The sequence below is a fragment of the Trichomycterus rosablanca genome, chromosome 26, assembly GCF_030014385.1.
Source record: "Trichomycterus rosablanca isolate fTriRos1 chromosome 26, fTriRos1.hap1, whole genome shotgun sequence".
Taxonomy (NCBI): domain Eukaryota; kingdom Metazoa; phylum Chordata; class Actinopteri; order Siluriformes; family Trichomycteridae; genus Trichomycterus; species Trichomycterus rosablanca.
This window is the reverse complement of record NC_086013.1, coordinates 8,234,357-8,258,708: the sequence shown is the minus strand read 5'-3', so window position 1 is coordinate 8,258,708 and position 24,352 is coordinate 8,234,357. Positions and strand designations below refer to the sequence as shown.

Here is a 24,352-nt window from a genome sequence, read left to right as displayed (position 1 = left end):
TGTTCGAGAACCACTGTAGTAATGAATAAACGGTTATCACGGTATATCACGATTTCTTCCTCTCACACTTGCCAGCTCCTCTGTTGGCAAACCTGTCTTTTTAAAGCCATCATACCAGGCTGCTCAGTCCAGGCTGTGCCACCCTAGCGCCTGGTGGTACACAGCTGTTTGAGAAGCACTGTAGTAATGAATAAACAATAATGACCATTTGCAGCAGTTATCTGGATGTTCGCCGTATGGCCAAAAATATGCCGGACATGTGAACATTGTTGCTCACCTTAACTTAATACTTTTGGTCACTTGAGTTCTCTCACACCAAAGTTGGCCAACATTGTCTCTGCATGGCCATTTTAGCCAGCAGAGGGTGCCAGTTTCTCCTAATTGACTCCTAAATCACCTGCACCTGCAGGTGGAGGTTTTTCTATATATCACGGTTTCTTCCTCTCACACTTGCCAGCTCCTGTGCAATCTTTCTGAAGCCATCATACCAGGCTGCTTAGTCCAGGCTGTGCCACCCTAGTGCCAGGTGATCACCTGGAGTACCACATTTTCCCAAAGGAACAGGACCAAACTGTCGCCATGAAGTTGGAATCATGTGATTAGGAATTAGGAAGGTTGTCCACATTTTTTTGACATGACTGTTGATATAGTATATAAACAGCATGGGCAGCATTTAGCTTTTTTTTTTTTACTTCCAAGGCATTTATCAACTTTATATAAATAATGATTAAACAACTGGTCAGGCAGAATTTAGCGGCCTCTTGAGTTGCAGAATAAACCGAAACCAGCAGAAACAACAGTTTCATAAAGAACAGCGATCATCTCCATTCTTACCCCTCACACAAAACCCCTCAACTGAACAAGAAGCACAGTGATGCTCATCTAAAATTACACCCATAAACCCACACACATATACCGTACCCCTCTCTGATCGGCGCGGGAGCCGCAGAACAAAGCAACCAAGGTAATGGAACATTTGACAAATGAATAATAATGGTCCCGTATATCCACTATATCCAGTGAGAGAGGAAACGCAGAAGCCGGAAAATACGACGATATTCTTGGGTTTTTTTAAATGCATGCTGGGAGTAAATCACCTACAGAGGTAGCTGGAGGATTTTTCAGATTGTGTGTATACTGGTGTAAATGGGTGGCTTTTATTGGATGGGTGAGCAATTTACAGCATGTATTAGATGGAAAAAATAGTTTTGAGAAGTAGCAGGGCATTCAAGTGGCGCAGCGGTAAAGTAAAGATGCTAAAATGTGGGGAGATGGGGGGGTTTAAAATGCCTGTTAAAACCGTACCAAGTCTGGTATGTGGACCAGATCTGCTCTGGCCCCCCTGAATGCCTTTTATTGGATGGGCTAGCAGTTAACAAACTGGTTTGGACAATTAGCAGGGCACTTGGGTAGCGCTAGACCCCTACTACTAAGATCTGGGGATCTAGGGTTTGAATCTCAGCAGTGCTATCAGGACATGGGCCTAATTGGCTGTGTCCGAGGAAGGGGGGTGGCCCCCCTATTAGGACATGGACATGTCTGAGGAAGGGTTTGGGAGGCGCACTTGTCTGTGCAGTCCTAATGCCGGCCTCAACACAAGAAATGGAAGGATTGCATTAGGAACGGCATCCAGGGTCAAATCCGTGCCAGATCCACTGTGGCAATCCAGGGTTTGAATCTCAGCAGTGCTATCGGTACACGGACATAATTGGCTGTGTCTGAGGGGGGGGTTGGCCAAAACAGCCAAGGCTTCAGGAGGGACACTTGTCTGTGCGGTCTCAATGCCGGTCCCAAGCCCAGATAGAAAGAGAAGGGTTGTGTCAAGAAGGGCATCTGGGGTCCAGACCATGCCAGATTTGCTGTGGCCACCCTGGTTGGCTTTTATTGGCTAGGTTAGCAATTAACAAAATGGTTTGGGCACTTTGGTAGTAAACCACTAATGCTAAGATCATAACTGGCTGTGTCTGAGGAAGGGGGTGGGGGGTGGCCAAAACAGACTAGGCTTTGGGAGGCGCACTTGTCTGTGCAGTCTAAATGCCGGTCCCAAGCCCAGATAGAAATAGAAGGGGTGGGGTCAGGAAGGGCATCCGGTGTAAAAAACCGTGCCAAGTCTGGTATGCAGACCAGATCCGCTTTGGCGACTCTGATACCCCTTTTCCACCAAAAAAACCATGGTTCTTGAACCGGTTCTGTTCAGGTTTCTCTGAACTTTGGTGTTCTGTAGAGAACCGACGCGCGTTTCGACCAGTTTTTGAGAACCAAGCAGGGTCATCAGCGGTGGGCGTTACTTAACGAAAGTTAAGAGCAGTAATATCATGCTCGGGGAATTAAAAAAGCTTCACGCTTTATTTTTCACATTAAGCGTTTTTCGTTCTGTCCGGGTCACGTTTACCACGTTATATCACACAGTTCACCTTTTTAAAGGCGCTTTGAAAATATCAGCGGCAAACTGGCTCAAAATGTAATCAGGTGAAACTTTAAAAGATAAAAATGCAGCATTAAGCTCCATACGAGACCCCAGCTGACGCCATTGTTGCTGTCGCTATGCTGTACAACATGACACGGCCACAGATGGACGTCACGGTTCGGCCTGAAAAACCAAGTATTCTGTGGTGCCAGATTGGCCCACTAGTTCGCTGTCTGGAACCTCTTTTTTCCGGTGGAAACACGCGGAACCGGTTCGGGAAGTCAAGTTCGGGAACCGGAACGGGCTCCGTGCCGCGTCGGTGGAAAAGGGGTATGGATGGCTTTAATTGGATGGGTTAACAATTTACTATTAACTCCATTTAAGTGGAAAGTAAAGGCGGGGGGGTTGGGGGGGGTGTAGCGCACTTGTCTGTCTGTGCTTAATGCTGGTTCCAAGCCCGGATACAAATAGAAGGGTTGCATCAGGAAGGGCCCTGGATGGCTTTTATTGGAAGGGTGAGCAATTTACAAAATGGTTTGAAAAATTAAAAGGGCACTTGGGTAGAGCTAGACCACTACTGCTAAGATCTGGGGATCCAGGGTTCGAATCTCAGCAGTGCTGTTGGGCTGTGTCTGAGGAAGGGGGGGTGGCAAGCGTATTTCTCTGTGCGGTCTTAATGCCGATCCCAAGCCCAGATAGAAATAGGAGCAGAAATCATGTAGCCTAGTGGTTAACAAACTGGACTAGTAATTAAAAGGTCGCTGGTTCACACCCCGACATCACCAAGTTGGGCCCTTGAGCAAGGCCCTTAACCCTTAATTGCTTGAACGCCATACTGTCACAGTACTGTACGTCACCTTGGATAAAATGTGAATGTAGAAGGGTTGCGCCAGGAGGGGCATCCGGGGTCAAAACCGTGCCAGATCCGCTGTGGCGACCCCGATATACAGGAGCTGTTTGTCCAAGTACGTTGTCACCTGATCATGAACTGATTGGACATCCCAATCAAGTTCATGGGGTAGCTTTAATTCTAACCAACATGGCACCAACGTTTAAACGTGGCACCATGCATCATGCCAGCCTGCAGAAACACCAGCCATGCTCATCAAAGCTAATCTACAGTAAGATTCCCCACACGCAAACAGCCAGACCCATCCCAAACCCTCGACAACGCGCTGACGGAGCACACCGGGTGGTTGCTATGGAAACAAGCCGGCACCTCGCGACGACCTATCATGTGCTATTAAGTTACACGTATTGATGAACAGATTTCTGTGGTTGAGACGAAATGCTCGTGTACACTGTGCGACCAGAAGTACGTGGACGCCTGAACGTGAGGTTGCTGGCTCGAATCCCCACAAATCATACGGAATAGTAACAGATCAGCCATAACATTAAAACCACTTCCTGGTTTCTACACTCACTGTTCATGTTATCAGCTCCACTTACCATATAGAAGCACTTTGTAGTTCTACAATTACTGACTGGAGTCCATGTTTCTCTGCATGCTTTGTTAGCCCCCTTCCATGCTGTTCTTCAATGGTCAGGACCACTACAGGACCACCACAGAGTAGGTATTATTTAGATGGTGGATCATTCTCAGCACTGTACTGACACTGACATAGTGGTGGTGTGTTGGTGTGTGTTGTGCTGGTATGAGTGGATCAGACACAGCAGCGCTGCTGGAGTTTTTAAACACCTCACTGTCACTGCTAGACTGAGAATACTCCACCAACCGAAAACATCCAGCCAACAGCGCCCTGTGACCACTGATGAAGGTTTCAAAGATGACCAACTCAAACAGCAGCAATAGATGAGCGATCGTCTCTGACTTTACATCTACAAGGTGGACCAAGTAGGTAGGAGTGTCTAATAGAGTGGACAGTGAGTGGACACGGTATTTAAAAAAATCCAGCAGCACTGCTGTGTCTGATCCACTCATACCAGCACAACACACACTAACACACTAACTAAAAGTCCCAGAGGTTCTCAACTGGATTCAGGTCTGGGGAACGTGAGGGCCAGTCAATGGTATCGATGCCTTCATCCTCCAGGAACTGCCTACACACTCTGGCCACATGAGGCCGGGCATTGTCCTGCACCAGGAGGAACCCAGGGCCCACTTCACCAGTCTGACAATGGCTCTAAAACTATTCCCTTTTTGGGGGTTGTCTTGCTGTTGCCTCTCTGGTGCACCTGTTGTCCCTGTCATTTGCACCAAAGCAGGTGAACTTGATTCACCATCACTTATGCTTCCTAACTGGGCAGATTGATGTCCCTGAAGTTTAAATGACTTTGTGTTATACTGTGATGATTTAAGTGTTCACTTAAGAACAAAGATGCTTCTGTTTTGCATTTTCTTTGATCGGATATAACTAGGGCCCTGCAAAATGTGTACCCTCGGTTTAGTAATCCATAATCTCAGTTTATAAACTGTACCCACAGATGTGTAAACTGTACCCTCAGCGTAGCAAAACAATGCTCACCCCCTCTGCCTCCACAGAATTGGTTGGGAATTTTCCAAACTCAGATACCCGAGTCGTGTTTTTAGCTGCTTTAGAGAAATAGCTTTTTTTTTAAATAAAATAAACTACTGTATTTGTGGTTATCTTTTATTTATCTAAATAATGAATACCCTTTTATTTCTGAGGTAGGTACAAACTATGCAAAACAATTTTGTATTAAGCCCAATTTGGCTGTAAAACCCCGAATTTGGCAACCAGGCGTATAGTGCCAGTGACGTTCAACAAGGCGAGGTGTATAGCGCCAGCGCCCTCTGCTGTTTAAAGTGAATATCGATTCAGTTTACATGTCAAATCGATTTGAATCGTGAAATTTTTGAATCGGTTATTAATTGTATTGTAGTGAATCGTTACATCCCTAGTACCTAAGTATTAATACTATTAATTAATTAATAATTAATTAATTTATATTTTGTTACAGTACTTAATTAATTAAATATTAAATATTAATTATAGTTAATTATTAATCGATTATTCATTAATTATTAATTAATTAATTATTACTTCGTTACAGTACTTAAGTAGTTTTTTGGAGTATCTGTACTTTACTGGAGTATCAAAATTTTCGTTAACTTTCACTTGTACTCCACTACATTTCCTAAAGAAAATGTGTACTTTTACTCCGATACATTTACTGCATGTAAATTCATTACTAGTTACTACAAAATAAAACGACAAGATTCTGTTCGTGTTCTATTGCTTAAATATATGGACCCAAAATATTTCATGTTTTGTCTGGTCAACTTCATTACAATTCTTACATACACATACATGCATTTTAAGCCCACAACGCATTCTAAAAAGGTTGGAACAGGGCAATTTAGAGCTTGTAATAAAGTAATAATAAGTAATAAAAAAAAACTAAATAATGACGTGATTTCAAATAGCTGATTATAATCATGAATTGGCACAAATTATGTTCAGATGGAAGGAAGGAAAAAGGTTGTTAAGGTGGTTTACAGGTTTAAAAGAACAATCTTAATAAATGATTGCTTCAATTTATACTAACAGCATTTACTTTTACTTCTACTTTTTTTACTTAAGTACATTTAATAACAAATTACTTTTAATACTTAAGTACATTAAACATCAGATACTTTTAGACTTTTACTCAAGTAATATTCTAAAAGGTGACTTTTACTTCTGTCAAAGTAAATTTCTGGTAAGATACTTGTACTTTTACTCAAGTATGGCCTTCCGGTACTTTATACACCACTGGCATTTTGATTAAACGATTGCTAACTGAATTGCCGCAGGATTGCTAGGACCGCCTCATAGTGCAGAGTAACCAGTAAACGCGAGCCACACGAACGCCACGCCAATGTTGAACCGCTTAACACAAACCTTACATTTTGAATTTCACAGCAAATTCCATATTACACATTGGACTGAAGGCAGGAATACCCCGGACAGGGCGCCAATCCGTCGCACGGCTCGGGCTTGTTAAGTTTCAGACGAGTAGTTTGAATACCAGCTCAAAGTCGTCTTCAGTTGACCTTTTATACAAAGGGATTGTGAAAATTCAAACAATGGAAGCACATCCACGTGCGGTCTCAGACTTTTCACTTATAGGGGTTTGTAAAATGCTCTGTGGCCTCCTAAGGATAAGAAAAAAAGCAGCTTTTTTTCTCAGCAGTAATGGAGGTGACCTAGCCCCCAGTTAACCAGCGCTTTCAAATACAGCCCCAATAACACGATCCTATTTCCACCGTTTTCCGATCGGCCTGGCCTCCCTGTGGCATCGACACACGATAAAGACGAGGTGAAGGATAGACGGAAATCATTAACGCCATTTATTAGTCTTTTAGAAATTTCAACGTTAGGCCAGACCTCCCTTCTAGCTCCACATGCTCGCATGTATGTCGTTACCTTATCTCCAGTCCGTAGGCATTTTCAATTTCCTATCTGGCGCGCGCTCGCCTTTCTTCACGCTAACAATCAATAAAGAAGAGACCGAGTCAGGCCGGAGTCAATTATCAGAGCTGTCCGTCACTGAACTTGAGACAGTCTAACTGCTTAACCTTTCTACTGATGTATGAATGTGTTTGCGTAAAGGAATGAGCCCGATAGATCTTCCCTCGCTCCTCTTCAAATGAGTATCATTAATCTTTAAAATTTCCATATGTTTGAAAACTTTGATTTAAAGGAAGTGCTCTCTAGGCTCGGTCTTGTAGTATTCCATGTCTAAAGTAATGCTCCTGCTCCTAACAGATCCGAGTCAGCATTCATGACCAAATACATATGTGGAGCCCTAACCGATAGCTTGTTGGACATCCCAGTTCAAAACCATAGGCATGGTCCCACTTAATCTTCATCTTTTTTAGATAGATAGATAGATAGATAGAGAGATAGAGAGAGAGAGAGAGAGAGAGAGAGAGAGAGAGAGATAGACAGATGGATACATAGATAGACAGACAGTCAAAAAGTATTTAGTCAGCCACTGATTGTGCAAGTTCTCCTACTTAGAAAGATGAGAGAGGTCTGTAATTTTCATCATAGGTACACTTCAACTATGAGAGACAAAATGAGAAAAAAAATCCAGGAAATCACATTGTAGGATTTTTAAAGAATTTATTTGTAAATTATGGTGGAAAATAAGTATTTGGTCAATAACAAAAGTTCAACTCAATACTTTGTAACATAACCTATGTTGGCAATGACAGAGGTCAAACGTTTCCTGTAAGTCTTCACCAGGTTTGCACACACTGTAGCTGGTATTTTGGCCCATTCCTCCATGCAGATCTCCTCTAGAGCAGTGATGTTTTGGGGCTGTCGCTGGGCAACACGGACTCCACAAATTTTCTATGGGGTTGAGGTCTGTAGACTGGCTAGGCCACTCCAGGACCTTGAAATGCTTTTTACGGAGCCACTCCTTCGTTGCCCGAGCGGTGTGTTTGGGATCATTGTCATGCTCGAAGACCCAGCCACGTTCCATCTTCAATGCTCTCACTGATGGAAGGAGGTTTTGGCTTAAAATCTCACGATACATGGCCCCGTTCATTCTTCCCCTAACACGGATCAGTCGTCCTGTCCCCTTTGCATAAAAACAGCCCCAAAGCATGATGTTTCCACCCCCATGCTTCACAGTAGGTATGGTGTTCTTGGGTTCTTCTTCTTCCTCCAAACACGACGAGTTGAGTTTTTACCAAAAATTTTCATTTTGGTTTCATCTGACCACATGATATTCTCCCAATCCTCTTCTGGATCATCCATATGCTCTCTGGCAAACTTCAGACGGGCCTGGACATGTACTGGCTTAAGCAGGGGGACACGCCTGGCACTGCAGGATTTGAGTCCCTCTCGGCGTAGTGTGTTACTGATGGTAGCCTTTGTTACTTTGGTCCCAGCTCTCTGCAGGTCATTCATCAGGTCCCTCCGTGTAGTTCTGGGATTTTTGCTCACCGTTCTCATGATCATTTTTACCCCACGGGATGAGATCTTGACCCCAAGGGAGATTATCAATGGTCTTGTATGTCTTCCATTTTCTTACAATTGCTCCCACAGTTGATTTATTCACACCAACCTGCTTGCCTATTGTAGATTCACTCTTCCTAGCCTGGTGCAGGTCTACAATTTTCTTCCTGGTGTCCTTCAACAGCTCTTTGGTCTTGGCCATGGTTGAGTTTGGAGTCTGACTGTTTGAGGCTGTGGACAGGTGTCTTTTATACAGATAACGAGGTCAAACAGGTGCCATTAATACAGGTAACGAGTGGAGGACAGAAGAGCTTCTTAAAAAAGAAGTTACAGGTCTGTGAGAGCCAGAAATCTTGCTTGTTTGTGGGTGACCAAATAATTTACGAATAAATTCTTTAAAAATCCTACAATGTGATTTCCTGGATTTTTTTTTCTCATTTTGTCTCTCATAGTTGAAGTGTACCTATGATGAAAATTACAGACCTCTCTCATCTTTCTATGAGACCTCTCTCATCAAGTAGGAGAACCTGCACAATCAGTGGCTGACTAAATACTTTTTGACCCCACTGTAGGTGGTTACATCAATAGACAGACAGATTTATAGATAGATAGACAGATAGATAGATAGATAGATAGATAGATAGATAGATAGATAGATAGATAGATAGACAGACAGACAGACAGACAGTTACATATATAGACACAGATAGTCATATAAATAGACAGACAGACAGACAGATAGATTAGTCAATTTCTGGTCTTTTTTATTTGGCCTGACCATCCGGACAAATTTTCATAATATAAATTGACAGTTTGGATTTTGACTTTAAAAGAGCCACATGTTCTTTTTTAATGGGTGTGGTCAAACTAGCCCTATTCATATAAGCAGAAAATGTATAAAGACCTTGATGACCATAGTCTATTTTTTTTATCTACTTTTTTTCCCACAGATACCTCTCAGCTCTGTGGAGTCACCCTGAAATCTGCCACACCGATTACACCCCAGTCCGACGCCTCCCGGAAACCCCCTGCCCCCTGGGTGGAGGTGTGCGCGTGTCCTCCAGGACACACGGGTCAATTCTGTGACCTGTGTTCACCAGGCTTTACCCGAGAGACTCCCAGCGCTGGACCGTACTCACCGTGCGTGCCGTGTAACTGTAACCAGCATGGGACGTGCCATCCAGAAACAGGTCTGTAAGAGTGTGTGTGTATATGTCTGTGTGTGGATGGATTTTCAGCTGTCTGGCAACTCATATAGGGAAGTCAATTGTCAGCTGTAAGGCTCTGGAATTTGTGGACCCCTAACCATTAGCCTGTTGGACATCGGACATCAAGGTATGTCACAAATCCAGCTCATGTTTCATGGATGTGCCACGCCCCTGTCTCCAGGAGCACATGGTTGGGGGGATATGTTTGGTTGGTGGACTATTCTCAGTCCAGCAGTGACAGTGAGGTGTCTTCATCTTCTTCCTCCACCCCCGCACTCCAGTTCCGCTCGAATCGTATTCTCGTTTCGTCCCTGACGTTGGACCTTTTTAGCATTCCGCTCTAATTTTCCGATCTCGTTTCACTCGCGCCCCTCTTCTCACCCCCCCCCCCCCCCCCCCCCCCCCCTCGCGATCTTCCTCTCGTTTTCTGGACCAGTTGGGGAGTAGGGTTCACTGTCTCCTCGGTTCTTCTTGTTTGGTCTGTTAGTCAGCCCCCGGCTAGTGAATATTAATATTGGGAATTTTAGGATTTCAATCAAATAGTACCACTCGATTTTAGTCAGGGTCTCAGTGGGTCCAGTTTCCTGGAGCTATGGAGCAAGACACTCCAGACAGGATGCCAAACCATATTGGGGTCTCAGACTTCCCTCCCTCTCAGACACAGCCGATCATGTCTGGATGCAGATGCCCAAACGGCTGATAGCAGGTAAATAAATAGACAGACAGACAGACAGACAGACAGACAGACAGACAGACAGGCAGGCAGACAGATGTGTAAATAGATAGACAGACAGATAGGTAAATACGAAGATAGATAGATAGATAGATAGATAGATAGATAGATAGATAGATAGACAGACAGACAGACAGACAGACAGACAGGTAGACAGATAGACAGATAGATAGATAGATAGGTAGGCAGACAGACAGACAGACAGACAGATAGATGATAGACAGACAGACAGGTTGATAGTTAGATAGATAGACTCGGAATCCATCTCTGATCTCTACAAGCTTTTCACACCTCTATTCAGGTGGATAAATGTGTAATAAAACCAAGAATCTGTCATTTTAATTCTCAGAACCAACAAAAGTACAAAGAAACTATTTTCAAAGCTTCGGCCGACCGACTTGATTGCTTTATTTCAACCTAACGTTTCAAGATCCGCTTCTCCGTTTCTAAAGCAGGTCTCGGTATTTTCCTCTCTCTCTCTCTCTCTCTTTCTTACACTCGCTCGTCCGTTTCTCATCTTTTCAGTCTCTTTTAATGCGCTGCAAATTAAACCTTCATAGTCCTCCTCATGAGCGTAATAAGCGATTACTTCAGTACAAGGATTTAACGCCGCAAATTAATGTCAGACATGGCCGGATCTGCCTTAAGAGCCGGAGATAAGGGGCGAAACCGAGCGAGAAAACGACAAGGAAGCATTTACCCAGGCAATTTGAACGGGGAAGAAGCCGAGCAGGACGAAAAGGTCAGAGCGCGGTCTAAAAGCGAATCAAAGCGGAGAGGATAAAAAGCCAGAGAGGGGGAAAAAGAACCCGGCCAAGAAATCTCCATCCCCGGGAGAGGAGGCGGAGCCAGGCGCGTTCATTTATTCATAAACCTGTTTAACTTCAAAGCACAACAGAATACCCCATGTGAGGAGCGTCTGATTGGGGGCATTTAGTAGCTCAAACTCCCTTCGGGATAGTAAATAAAATCGGCCAGCATTAGCATACGCACGCCATTCTTCATCATTGGTGTAAAATTAATGCAAATGATTCATTTTTAGCCTGTTTTCAAGGCGTCTGATGAATGCCCTTCTCTATTCTGATGCAGTTTTCCGTTCAGAAGCTTTTCTGGGATTTGGGATTAAAAGCCACACCAGGTTAATTAAGGATGCATGAAAAAAGGAGGGAAATCTGGACACTGATAACGAAAATAACAAGGGTGTGGCGTTTCCACTCAAGCGCAGCAGCTCCACCGGTGCGTTTCAGCTTTTATTTTCGTCCCATTCTTCCTGCAAACACGTCTTAAGATGTGCAACAGTACGGGGTCGTCGTTGTCGCATTTGCTGTTTTAAAATTCCCCACACATTCTCTATTATGGACAGGTCAGGACTGCAGGCAGGCCAGTCCAGTACCCGTACCCTCTTCTTCCACAGTCATGCCTCTGTAATGTGTGCAGCATGTGTTTTGCATCGTCCTGCTGAAAAATGCATGGACGTCCCTGGAAAAGACGACGTCTTAAAGGCAGCACATGTTGCTCTAAGACCTCAATGTACTTTTCTGCATTAATGCTGCCATCACAGAAGTTTAAATGACCTTTGCCAAGGGCACTGACACAGCCCCATACCATGACACACCCTGGCTTTTGGACTTGTTCCTGATAACAGTCTGGACGGTTTCGTCTTTGGTCCGGAGCACACGGCGTCCATTTCTTCCAAAAAAAGACCTGGAATGCTGATTCATCTGACCACAATACATGTTTCCACTGTGTGATGGTCCATCCTAGATGCCTCCGAGCCCAGAGAAGTCGACGCCGCTTCTGGACATGGTTAACATAAGGCTTCTTCTTTTGCACAGTAAAGTTTTAAGTGGCATTTGTGCATGTAACTCTGTATTGTAGAGCTTGATAAAGGTTTGCCAAAGTAATCCCTCACCCATGTGGTTATATCAGCTATTGTTGAGTGGCGGTTCTTGATGCAGTGTCGTCTGAGGGATGGAAGATCACAGGGGTTCAGGTTAAGCTTGAACTCTTGGTCTTTACGCACTAAAATTCCTCCTGATTTCTTGAATGGTTTAATGATATTATGCACTGTAGATGGAGAAATATGTAAATCCCTTCCAATCTTCCTTTGAGGTTCATTGTTTTTAAACATTTTAATCATTTTATCACGCATTTGTGGACAAACTGGAGATCATCTGATCATCTTTACTCATCAATGACTCAGCCTTTCCTGGAGGCTTTTTTGTTTTTTTACCTCATTACTAGCCTAAATTGCCCCCGTCCCAACTTTTTTTGGAATGTGTTGCAGGCCTGAAATGCAGTAATGGTTGTTTATTAATAAATGAAATGAAGTTGAGCAGATAAAACGTGAAATATCTCAGGTTCGTCCTGTCTGCAATGAAATAAAAGTCAAAGTAAATGTAAGGAACACTGTGTTTTTATTTTACTTTCTATACCGTTCCACCTAATATGTAAGGGTTGGGAGCAAAATTCAAATGGTTTCCCGTAAGGCCTAATGAAGTCAAGCATATGTCCTTCAGATGCTCTTTTGCTGGGTGAATTATTGCGCCCATCTTGGTGTGTATTTTTTTTTTACAGTGAGTGTTAATTAAAGACTTGCCATCCAGTAAATTGGACTGCAGATGGAGGAGTGGGAGGGGGACATGGATAACGTTCATAACGTGAAAGAATATACATATCAACAACATGCATATATTACGTACCACCTTCAGATTATTGCCTCAGATTTGAAATCCTTTCAAATTAGACTTCAAATCAAGGACCCGGACCGCCCCCAAATTCGAAATTGATAATCAGATTCCCATTGTAAAGTATAACTATTACAATCCAAGTAGCGTCTGTGTCGTTTCGTTAATATGAATTGATTCCTGCAACACACTCAAGAACAGAAGTCGATACCAGGCTAAATAAGAGTGAATCAATTACAGTGCCAGTGGGGGTGTCATACATGGGCACCTTTTGGCCGAAATAAAATTAAAAAATGGCTCGTACGGTTAAACAGAGATCGTAACCTTTTCTGTGTGACCTGTTCTAAGCCTCCAGGTACACGCTTATATAAATATATAACGACATTAGCACCCACCTACAGCGCTATAGACGTGAAGGTTAAACACATTACTCGTATAACACTCGGTTTTATTCTTTACCTTCTGACCCTTTTTTACAGCCGCATAAATTCTGATTAGACTCGCTGAATGCAAATGAAGCAATAAAAGCAATAAAAATTCTGATACTAGCGCTATATACTGTATATAAATGTTACAGCTTTAGCCTTGCCTGGGTCTCGGGGCACATCGTCTCCGCCCCTTCCTCCTGATTTGCCCTCACCTTCATCACCCTCATTCCAGATCACCTGTTGTTGTGTAATCATTGTTTTGTATATGAGTTACCCATGCTCCCCTGCTCATGTTGATGGTTGTTAGATAAAAAAAACATTTGATTAGGATATAGCATATAGCTTAGCATAGCCTTAAACCATCCTTATTGTAGCATGCTCATGTAACTTTGATGCCCATGACATTGAGATCTACGTTCTTTGTTACAGTTAGTCTTAATCTATCTGCCTAGTTCTAGCCTGACCTTAAGATCTATGCTCTTTGTAATAGTTAGTCTTAGTCTATGTTGTTATAGTTAGTCTTAGTCAATGTGACTTGTTCTAGCCTGACCTTAAGATCTATGTTCTTTGTTATAGTTAGTCTTAGTCCATGTTGTTATAGTTAGTCTTAGTCCATGTGACTTGTTCTAGCCTGACCTTGAGATCTATGTTCTTTGTTATAGTTAGTCTTAGTCCATGTTGTTATAGTTAGCCTTAGTCTATGTGACTTGTTCTAGCCTGACATTGAGATCCATGTTCTTTGTTATAGTTAGTCTTAGTCCATGTTGTTATAGTTAGTCTTAGTCCATGTGACTTGTTCTAGCCTGACCTTGAGATCTTCTTTGTTATGGTTAGTCTTAGTCCATGTTGTTATAGTTAGACTTAGTCCATGTGCCTTGTTCTAGTCGGACCTTAAGACCTTTGTTCTTTGTTATAGTTAGTCTTAGTCCATGTTGTTATAGTTAGTCTTAGTCCATGTGACTTGTTCTAGCCTGACCTTGAGACCTTTGTTCTTTGTTATAGTTAGCCTTAGTCTATGTTGTTATAGTTCGTCTTAGTCTATGTTGTTATAGTTAGCCTTGGTCTATGTTGTTATAGTTAGCCTTAGTCTATGTTGTTATAGTTAGTCTTAGTCCATGTTGTTATAGTTAGCCTTAGTCTATGTTGTTATAGTTAGTCCTAGTCCATGTTGTTATAGTTAGCCTTGGTCTATGTTGTTATAGTTAGCCTTAGTCTATGTTGTTATAGTTAGTCTTAGTCCATGTTGTTATAGTTAGCCTTAGTCTATGTTGTTATAGTTAGTCTTAGTCCATGTTGTTATAGTTAGTCTTAGTCCATGTTGTTAAAGTTACCCTTAGTCTATGTTGTTATAGTTAGTCTTAGTCCATGTTGTTATAGTTAGTCTTACTCTATGTTGTTATAGTTAGCCTTAGTCCATGTTGTTATAGTTAGCCTTAGTCCATGTTGTTATAGTTAGTCTTAGTCCATGTTTTTATAGTTAGTCTTAGTCCATTTTGTTATAGTTAGCCTTAGTCTATGTTGTTATAGTTAGCCTTAGTCTATGTTGTTATAGTTAGTCTTAGTCTATGTTGTTATAGTCAGCCTTAGTCCATGTTGTTATAATTAGCCTTAGTCCATGTTGTTATAGTTAGTCTTAGTCCATGTTGTTATAGTTAGCCTTAGTCCATGTTGTTATAGTTAGCCTTAGTCTATGTTGTTATAGTTAGCCTTAGTCTATGTTGTTATAGTTAGCCTTAGTCCATGTTGTTATAGTTAGTCCTAGTCCATGTTGTTATAGTAAGCCTCAGTCTCTGTTGTTATAGTTAGTCTTAGTCCTTGTTGTTGTAGTTAGTCCTAGTCCATGTTGTTATAGTTAGTCCTAGTCTATGTTGTTATAGTTAGCCTTAGTCTATGTTTTTATAGTTAGTCTTAGTCCATGTTGTTATAGTTAGTCTTAGTCCATGTTGTTACAGTTAGCCTTAGTCTATGTTGTCATAGTTAGCCTTAGTCCATGTTGTTAGTTATCCTTAGTCTATGTTGTTATAGTTATCCTTAGTCTATGTTATAGTTAGCCATAGTCAATGTGACTTGTTCTAGCCTGACCCTGAGATCTATGTTCTTTGTTATACTGTAGTTAGTCTTAGTCCATGTTGTTATAGTTAGTCTTAGTCCATGTTGTTATAGTTAGCCTTAGTCTATGTTGTTATAGTTAGCCTTAGTCTATGTTGTTATAGTTAGCCTTAGTCTATGTTGTTGTAGTTAGTCTCAGTCCATGTTGTTATAGTTAGCCTTAGTCTATGTTGTTATAGTTAGCCTTAGTCCATTTTGTTATAGTTAGTCTTAATCCATGTTGTTATAGTTACTCTTAATCCATGTTGTTATAGTTAGTCCTAGTCTATGTTGTTATAGTTAGCCTCAGTCTATGTTGTTATAGTTAATCTTAGTCCATGTTTTTATAGTTAGTCTCAGTCCATGTTGTTATTGTTAGCCTTAGTCTATGTTGTTATAGTTAGCCTTAGTCCATGTTGTTAGTTAGCTTTAGTCTATGTTGTTATAGTTAGCCTTAGTCCATGTGACTTGTTCTAGCCTGACCTTGAGATCTATGTTCTTTGTTATAGTTAGTCTTAGTCTATGTTGTTTTAGTTAGCCTTAGTCCATGTTGTTATAGTTAGCCTTAGTCCTTGTTGTTATAGTTAGTCTTAGTCCATGTTGTTATAGTTAGCCTTAGTCCATGTTGTTATAGTTAGCCTTAGTCCATGTTGTTATAGTTAGCCTTAGTCTATGTTTTTATAGTTAGCCTTAGTCTATGTTGTTATAGTTAGCCTTAGTCCATGTTGTTATGGTTAGCCTTAGTCCATGTTGTTATAGTTAGTCTTAGTCCATGTTGTTATAGTTAGCCTTAGTCCATTTTGTTATAGTTAGCCATAGTCCATGTTGTTATAGTTAGTCCTAGTCCATGTTGTTATAGTTAGCCTTAGTCTATGTTGTTATAGTTAGCCTTAGTCCATGTTGTTAGTTATCCTTAGTCCATGTTGTTATAATTAGTCTTAGTCCATGTTATTATAGTTAGCCTTAGTCTATGTTGTTATAGTTAGCCTTAGTCTATGTTGTTATAGTTAGCCTGTCTTTGTTGTTATAGTTAGTCTTAGTCCATGTTGTTATAGTTAGCCTTAGTCTTTGTTGTTATAGTTAGCCTTAGTCCATTTTGTTATAGTTAGTCTAAATCCATGTTGTTATAGTTAGTCTTAGTCCATGTTGTTATAGTTAGTCCTAGTCTATGTTGTTATAGTTAGCCTCAGTCTATGTTGTTATAGTTAGTCTTAGTCCATGTTTTTATAGTCTTAGTCCATTTTGTTATAGTTAGCCTTAGTCTATGTTGTTATAGTTAGACTTAGTCCATGTTGTTAGTTAGCTTTAGTCTATGTTGTTATAGTTAGCCTTGGTCCATGTGACTTGTTCTAGCCTGACCTTGAGATCTATGTTCTTTGTTATAGTTAGTCTTAGTCCATGTTGGTATAGTTAGTCTTAGTCCATGTTGTTATAGTTAGCCTTAGTCTATGTTGTTATAGTTAGTCTTAGTCCATGTTGTTATAATTAGTCTTAGTCCATGTTTTTATAGTTAGCTTTAGTCCATGTTTGTATAGTTAGTCTTAGTCCATGTTGTTATAGTTAGTCCTAGTCTATGTTGTTATAGTTAGCCTTGGTTCATGTTGTTACAGTTAGTCTTAGTCCATGTTCTTATAGTTAGCCTTAGTCCATGTTGTTATAGTTAGCCTTAGTCCATGTTGTTATAGTTAGTCTTAGTCCATGTTGTTATAGTTAGCCTTAGTCTATGTTGTTATAGTTAGTCTTAGTCTATGTTTTTATAGTTAGCCTTAGTCTATGTTATTATAGTTAGCTTTAGTCTATATTGTTATATTTAGTCTTAGTCCATGTTTTTATAGTTAGTCTCAGTCCATGTTGTTATAGTTAGCCTTAGTCTATGTTGTTATAGTTAGCCTTAGTCCATGTTGTTAGTTAGCCTTAGTCTATGTTGTTATAGTTAGCCTTAGTCCATGTTGTTAGTTAGCCTTAGTCTATGTTGATATAGTTAGTCCTAGTATATGTTGTTATAGTTAGCCTTAGTCTATGTTGTTATAGTTAGCCTTAGTCTATGTTGCTATAGTTAGTCCTAGTCTATGTTGTTATAGTTAGCCTTAGTCTATGTTGTTATAGTTAGTCTTAGTCCATGTTTTTATAGTTAGTCTCAGTCCATGTTGTTATAGTTAGCCTTAGTCTATGTTGTTAGTTAGCCTTAGCCTATGTTGTTATAGTTAGCCTTAGTCCATGTTGTTAGTTAGCCTTAGTCTATGTTGTTATAGTTAGCCTTAGTCCATGTTGTTAGTTAGCCTTAGTCTATGTTGATATAGTTAGTCCTAGTATATGTTGTTATAGTTAGCCTTAGTCTATGTTGTTATAGTTAGCCTTAGTCTATGTTGCTATAGTTAGTCCTAGTCTATGTTGTTATAGTTAGCCTTAGTCTATGTTGTTATAGTTAGTCTTAGTCCATGTTTTTATAGTTAGTCTCAGTCCATGTTGTTATAGTTAGCCTTAGTCTATGTTGTTATAGTTAGCCTTAGTCCATGTTGTTAGTTAGCCTTAGCCTATGTTGTTATAGTTAGCCTTAGTCCATGTGACTTGTTCTATTCTGACCTTCAGATCTATGTTCTTTGTTATAGTTAGTCTTAGTCCATGTTGTTATAGTTAGTCTTAGTCCATGTTGTTATCGTTAGCCTTAGTCTATGTTGTTATAGTTATTCTTAGTCTATGTTGTTATAGTTAGCCTTAGTCTATGTTGTTATAGTTAGTCTTAGTCCATGTTGTTATAGTTATCTTTTGTCTATGTTGTTATAGTTAGCCTTAGTCTATGTTGTTATAGTTAGTCTTAGTCCATGTTGTTATAGTTATCCTTAGTCTATGTTGTTATAGTTAGTCTTAGTCCATGTTGTTATAGTTAGTCTTAGTCCATGTTGTTATAGTTAGCCTTTGTCCATGTGCCTTGTTCTAGCCTGACCTTGAGATCTGTGTTCTTCACTAAAGTTAGCCTTAGTCCATGTGCTTGTTCTAGCCTGAACTTGAGATCTATGTTCTTTGTTGCAGTTAGTCTTAATCTATCTGCCTAATTTTAGTCTGACCTTGAGATCTATGTTCTTTGTTAGAGTTAGTCTTAATCTATCTGCCTAATTTTTGTCTGACCTTGAGATCTATGTTCTTTGCTATGGTTAGCCTTAGTCCATGTGTGTTGTTCTAGTCTGACCTTGAGATCTATGTTCTTTGTTATAGTTAGTCTTAGTCCATGTTTTTATAGTTAGTCTTAGTCCATGTTGTTATAGTTAGCCTTAGTCTATGTTGTTATAGTTAGCCTTAGTCCATGTTGTTATAGTTAGTCTTAGTCTATGTTGTTATAGTTAGCCTTAGTCCATGTGTGTTGTTCTAGTCTGACCTTGAGATCCGTGTTCCTCTGTCATAGCCCAGCTCTAGTATCACCTTAATGTCTATGTGCCTTATTATATTCTGACCTTAGTAAAATCTTAGTCCTAGTCTCTGCCTTGTTGTCTTGCTCTTCATGTTCTAGTTTGCAGTTAGCTTAGCTTCAGCGTAGGATTTAGTATCCCTTGTTCACCTTTGCTTGAGCAAGCCAAGGGCGACAGTGGCAAGAAAAAACTCCGTAAGTGGAACCAGACTCGGGACCTCCAATCCTCCTTGTGTGGCCTGGAGTATAATTTGAATAAAAACTATCCAGTTTCAGTGAACCTGTGCCCACTGTAGCCCTCAGATTCCTGTCTTAGACTGACAGCAACCCACTGCTGTCTTAACACCCCCAAGGTTCTATGTGTTGTGCAATCTGCGATGAATGAATCAGCTCGAACCTGTGTGGTCTCCGAAGTCGTTTCCGCCCACACTCCTGTGACTCACTGGATGTTTTTGAGTACACTTTATAGTCTTAAAAATTAGCATTCTCAAAATACTTAAACCAGCCCCGTCTGGAACCAGGCACCAAATTCTGACGTCTCATATAAATCAAAACTGAACTTCTGACCCGTGTCTTTGATTTTAGATTTTATGCATTGCATTTCTGCCACATGACTAATCTGAACATATGTCCCTATTCTTTTTAACATATAATGAATGCATTGTAGTCAGAGCTTATGAGTTTTTTTCTCTTTTTATTTCTTTTTAAAGGACGTTTTCAGGTCAGACAGCCTTTGCAAGGGAATATTACAATAAAGGAGAGGAGAGGGAGGAAAATGAGGTAATTTATTGAGAGCTGTAGCCTTGTGTCATAAAGTGTCTGCATTTTTAGAGCTAAGGTTAGATCTAAGGGCAGCTTCAAGATCTTAACAAAGCATACAAACAAAATATAAGGTACACTATATTGCCAAAAGTATTCGCTCGTCTGCCTTCACACGCATATGAACTTGAGTGACGTCCCATTCTCAATCCATAGGGTTTAATATGATGTCGGCCCAACCTTTGCCTCTATAACAGCTTCAACTCTTTAGGGAAGGCTTTCCACAAGGTTTAGGAGTGTGGACCATTCTTCCAGAAGCGCATCTGTGAGGTCAGACGCTGATGTTGGACGAGAAGGCCTGGCTCGTAGTCTCCAAGGTGTTCTATCTGGTTGAGGTCAGGACTCTTTATGGACCTGGCTTTGTGCACTGGTGCGCAGTCATGTTGGAACAGGAAGGGGTCATCACCAAACTCTTCCCACAAAGTCGGGAGCATGAAATTGTCCAGAATCTCTTGGTATGCTGAAGCATTAAGAGTTCCTTTCACTGGAACTAAGGGGCCGAGCCCAACTCCTGAAGAGCAACCCCACACCATAATCCCCCCTCCACCAAACTTTCCACTTGGCACAATGCAGTCAGACAAGTAGCGTTCTCCTGGCAAGCGCCAAACCCAGACTCGTCCATCGGATTGCCAGACGGAGAGGCGTGATCCGCCACTCCAGAGAACACGTCTCCACCGCTCTAGAGTCCAGTTGCGGCGTGCTTTACACCACTGCATCCGCCGCTCTGCATTGCGCTTGGTGATATAAGGCTTGGATGCAGCTGCTCGGCCATGGAAACCCATTCCATGAAGCTCTCTACACACTGTTCTTGAGCTGATCTGAAGGCCACATGAAGTTTGGAGGTCTGCTGACCCCGTTCTGTCATTTTACGTGGCCTAACAGTTCGTGACTGAGTTGCTGTCGTTCCCAATCGCTTCCACTTTGACAGTTGACTGTGGAATATTTAGTAGCGAGGAAATGTCACGACTGGACTTGTTGCACAGGTGGCATCCTATCACGGTACCACGCTGGAATTCACTGAGCTCCTGAGAGCGACCCATTCTTTCACTTATGTTTGTAGAAGCAGTCTGCATGCCTAGGTGCTTGGTTTTATACACCTGTGGCCATGGAAGTGATCGGAACACCTGAATTCAATGGTTTGGATGGGTGAGTGAATACTTTTGGCAATATAGTGTACATTGATGAGCCAAAACATTAGAACCACCTCGTAATAACGTGCATGGCAATGCTAATGACACAACTGTGCATATCATGATCAGGTATTCAGGGCTATATCATAAGTTGGGCCAGTAGTAGTTACCTGTAGTACACATGTTGAATGCTGGAGATTTTGATCCCTCAGTCAAATCATTGTGGCCTGACAACTGGGGCTCATATTGCAAATCATATCAAACCCCAGTCGCCAACTCTTGTCCATCGTCAAAGGACCTACAACAAGTCCGCAGGCATTAGAACTGGACGTCAAAGCACTGGAAGAAGGTCAAACTCATCAGGCAGTTCCTGGGGATTTCCAGACATGTATGCACTGTTTACCCAACCCAAGGTGGCACTAGGGTGCACTTGCAAAGTCCAGGAAACTATGTGGCCTTTACCATCTGGTCAAGTCTCTGGTCTTGAGGACCAAGCCTTCAGCACCTCCGAGACCCGAACTCCGTCCTCCGCCGTGCAACGTTAATATTCCAGCAGCAGCCGTCTTTCTTAGCTGTCACGTTAAGTACTTTCCTACCATCTGCACCCTCATAAATAACACAGAATCGTATTTTAATGAGCCCGCTAATCTCGGCTGGGTTCTAACGAGCATTCAAACAAGTGCCTCGTGCCAATAATGGATACACACAGGCGGGTAGTCGACCGGGAAGAAAGAGCCCTTTCAGAAAAAATTAAACGAACTGTCTGCTTCATCCATCAATATTTTTTCTCCACTTTTCTTTCTTTCTTTTCTTGCTTTTCAATTTGGCTTTGTTCAAGGAGCTCCAAAAAAAGAGCCACTCTGAGGTGTTGACATTTAGCCATGCAAAATACGGTGAATAATTCAACGCGGCGAGACGTACAAATGTCAGCGAGAAGGCGAGCAAAAGAGCGAAGTAAACTTCCCCCGAACAGACCTTAGAGAGAATTCTAAAGCCAGGCGCTTAATAAAGAGCAGCACCTACTGAGCTTCAAATGTTCGCAAGCCCCCTTGGAGCATTTTCGGGTCTGGCCAGGAGGCCTTTAAATTTTGGATCCAGAGACTCTCACACTGAAGAAAAAAATGAGGAAATATGTGACCTTTATTGTCAAGCCTGCATTTAATCAAGAGATAACCTTGAAACTTGACGTCAATTTGTTCTTGGAGTGGTGTCAAGTTTAAAAGACTAAAAAGGGGGTGGGGTCTGGTGCCCTGAGGCACCTGGACAGAAGTGAAGATCAGTGTGTGACTCTCCATACGTGAGACTGGCCTCACGCATGAACCCACCAAAGTTTGGGGGAACAAGAAGGGGTCGCTCGACTTCACAATTAGGATGGAGCTTGTGTCAGGCGAATATACACCCACCTCGGACGTCATCGTGGTCCCCAGGAGCGGAAGACTCCTGTCCACCGTCAAAGGACCTACGATGGGCTCGCAGGCATCAGAACTGGACGTCAAAGCAATGGAAGAAGGTCCAACTCATCAGACAGTTCCTGTGGATTGCCATTGGAGCTGGCTCGCATCCATCTCCCAGCTGTAGCTTTAAAAGCTCCCACCTTTCGGGCCCCAAGGTGGCGCAGCGGGTTATTCCACTAGCACACCAGCACTGGGATTCTGAAGTCTCCGAGTTTGAATCTCAGCTCTGGTACCGGCTGGCTGGACACTGGACTAAAATGTGATGATGTCTGCAATGCTGTGTAAGGACCCTGGTTGGTACCTTGTGGCACCTGGACAGAAATGGAGGAACGTCGAGATCAGTGTGTGACTCTCCATGTGCGAGACTGGCCTCACGTTTGAAGTTGGACTGAACGAGAGGGGGTTGGTGGACTGTTCACATTTCACACCCGCCTTGAACACCATCGGGGTCCCCAGCAGCGGAAGACGGGTTGGCTACGCTAATATCACATCAAACCCCAGTAGCCAACTCCTGTCCATTGTCAAAGGACCTACGATGGGCTCGCAGGCATCAGAACTGGACGTCAAAGCAACGGAAGAAGGTCCAACTCATCAGACAGTTCCTGTGGAATGTGCCAGACGTGTGTATTGTTTACCCAACCAAAGATGGCACTAGGGCGCACTTGCAAATCCAGGACACTATGGGGTTTTACACCTGCACACAGTTTTCTCTAAATTCGAGGGATCTCCAAAAAGCAGTGATGGCAGGAGGAGTAGTAATTGGTCTGCTCTGCTACCGGTCGGCTGGACGCCAGACTTAAAAGGGGTTGGGGTCTGCAACACTGTGTAAAGACCCGGTTAATACCCTGAGGCACCTGGACAGAAGTGGACAGGGCGGGAGGAGTAGGAATTGGTCTGCTCTGCTACCGGTTGGCTGGACGCCGGACTAAAAAGTGGGTGGGGTCTGCAACACCGGCCTTGCACAAATTCACAGAAGTTTGGCTGAACAAGTGGGAGTCGGTGGACTGTTCACGCCTAGGAGGGAGCTTGTGTCAGGCAAATATACACCCTCCTTGGACGCCATTAGGGTTCCCAGCAACGGAACACGGGTTGGCTATGCTAAATTAAGTGGCTAAGCTAAAAGCTTCCACTTCCACTTCCACAAGGGAAGTCTTAGATTTATTAGGTTTTTTACCTAATCGGACAACTTGTGAGGTCATGGCTTGCACTTTATGTTCCTTTTTTCAGTGGGGTTAAGGTCAAGTCTCTTTGCAGATCACATAAAAATAATAGATTTGTACCATGTAGGGCTGAAACACCTAAACTCAACAATAATTTGGGCGTCTACATGCTTTCTGTGGTACATTCAGACCAGAGATGGGGAGTCGCACGTAAGTCGCACACACAGCGACTTCAGACTCGACTCAGACTCGTTTGAAATGACTCGGACTCGACTCGTAACTCGCAAGAAATGACTTGTATACAACAAAAGTCAGCAATATATATATATATATATATATATATATATATATATATATATATATATATATATATATTAGGGCTGTCGAAGTTAACGCGATAATAACGCATTAACGCAATCTCAATTTAACGCCATTAAAAAAAATAGTGCCGTTAACGCAAATTCTATTTGGCCCTGCAAGTCATCCGTAGTTCATGTTGAGGCTTGCCACCGTGTTTTATTTGCGGTTTGTTATCATAATGTAACCGAGCGTGTAGTAATGCACTCGCTTAATAAAGAAATAAATACACGGTATATTCACAAGTTGTCGGGAGCATAACACTTTTATTACTTTTTCTGTTACGGTACCGAATAGAGGACAGCTAGAGTCATCGCGTTAGCCAAGCATGCTATTCCATGAACTATGGAAGCCCCAAAGGGTCAAAACACACTCACTTCGTGTAGAAACGTCCATCAAACCATCGTCACGATACAACCACAGAAAAGTCTGTTACAATAACTACACCTTATCCCACCTAAAGCACCGCTGATCTACAATGTTTGGAGAAATTCTAACCTACAATCTGACATTTATACGAAGTCAAGGGTCTCTGCTGGATA

The 24,352-nt window shown here is 42.1% G+C and overlaps 1 protein-coding gene across 1 annotated transcript in view; it reads left to right on the top strand.

Moving 5' to 3' along the window:
* Positions 1-24,352, top strand: part of lamc3 (laminin, gamma 3) — a 226,051-nt gene that overhangs the window by 140,346 nt on the left and 61,353 nt on the right. The window contains exon 12 of the mRNA XM_062989196.1: positions 9,294-9,533. Within this exon, the coding sequence (XP_062845266.1) occupies positions 9,294-9,533 (240 nt within the window). The remainder of the gene's footprint in view (positions 1-9,293; positions 9,534-24,352) is intronic.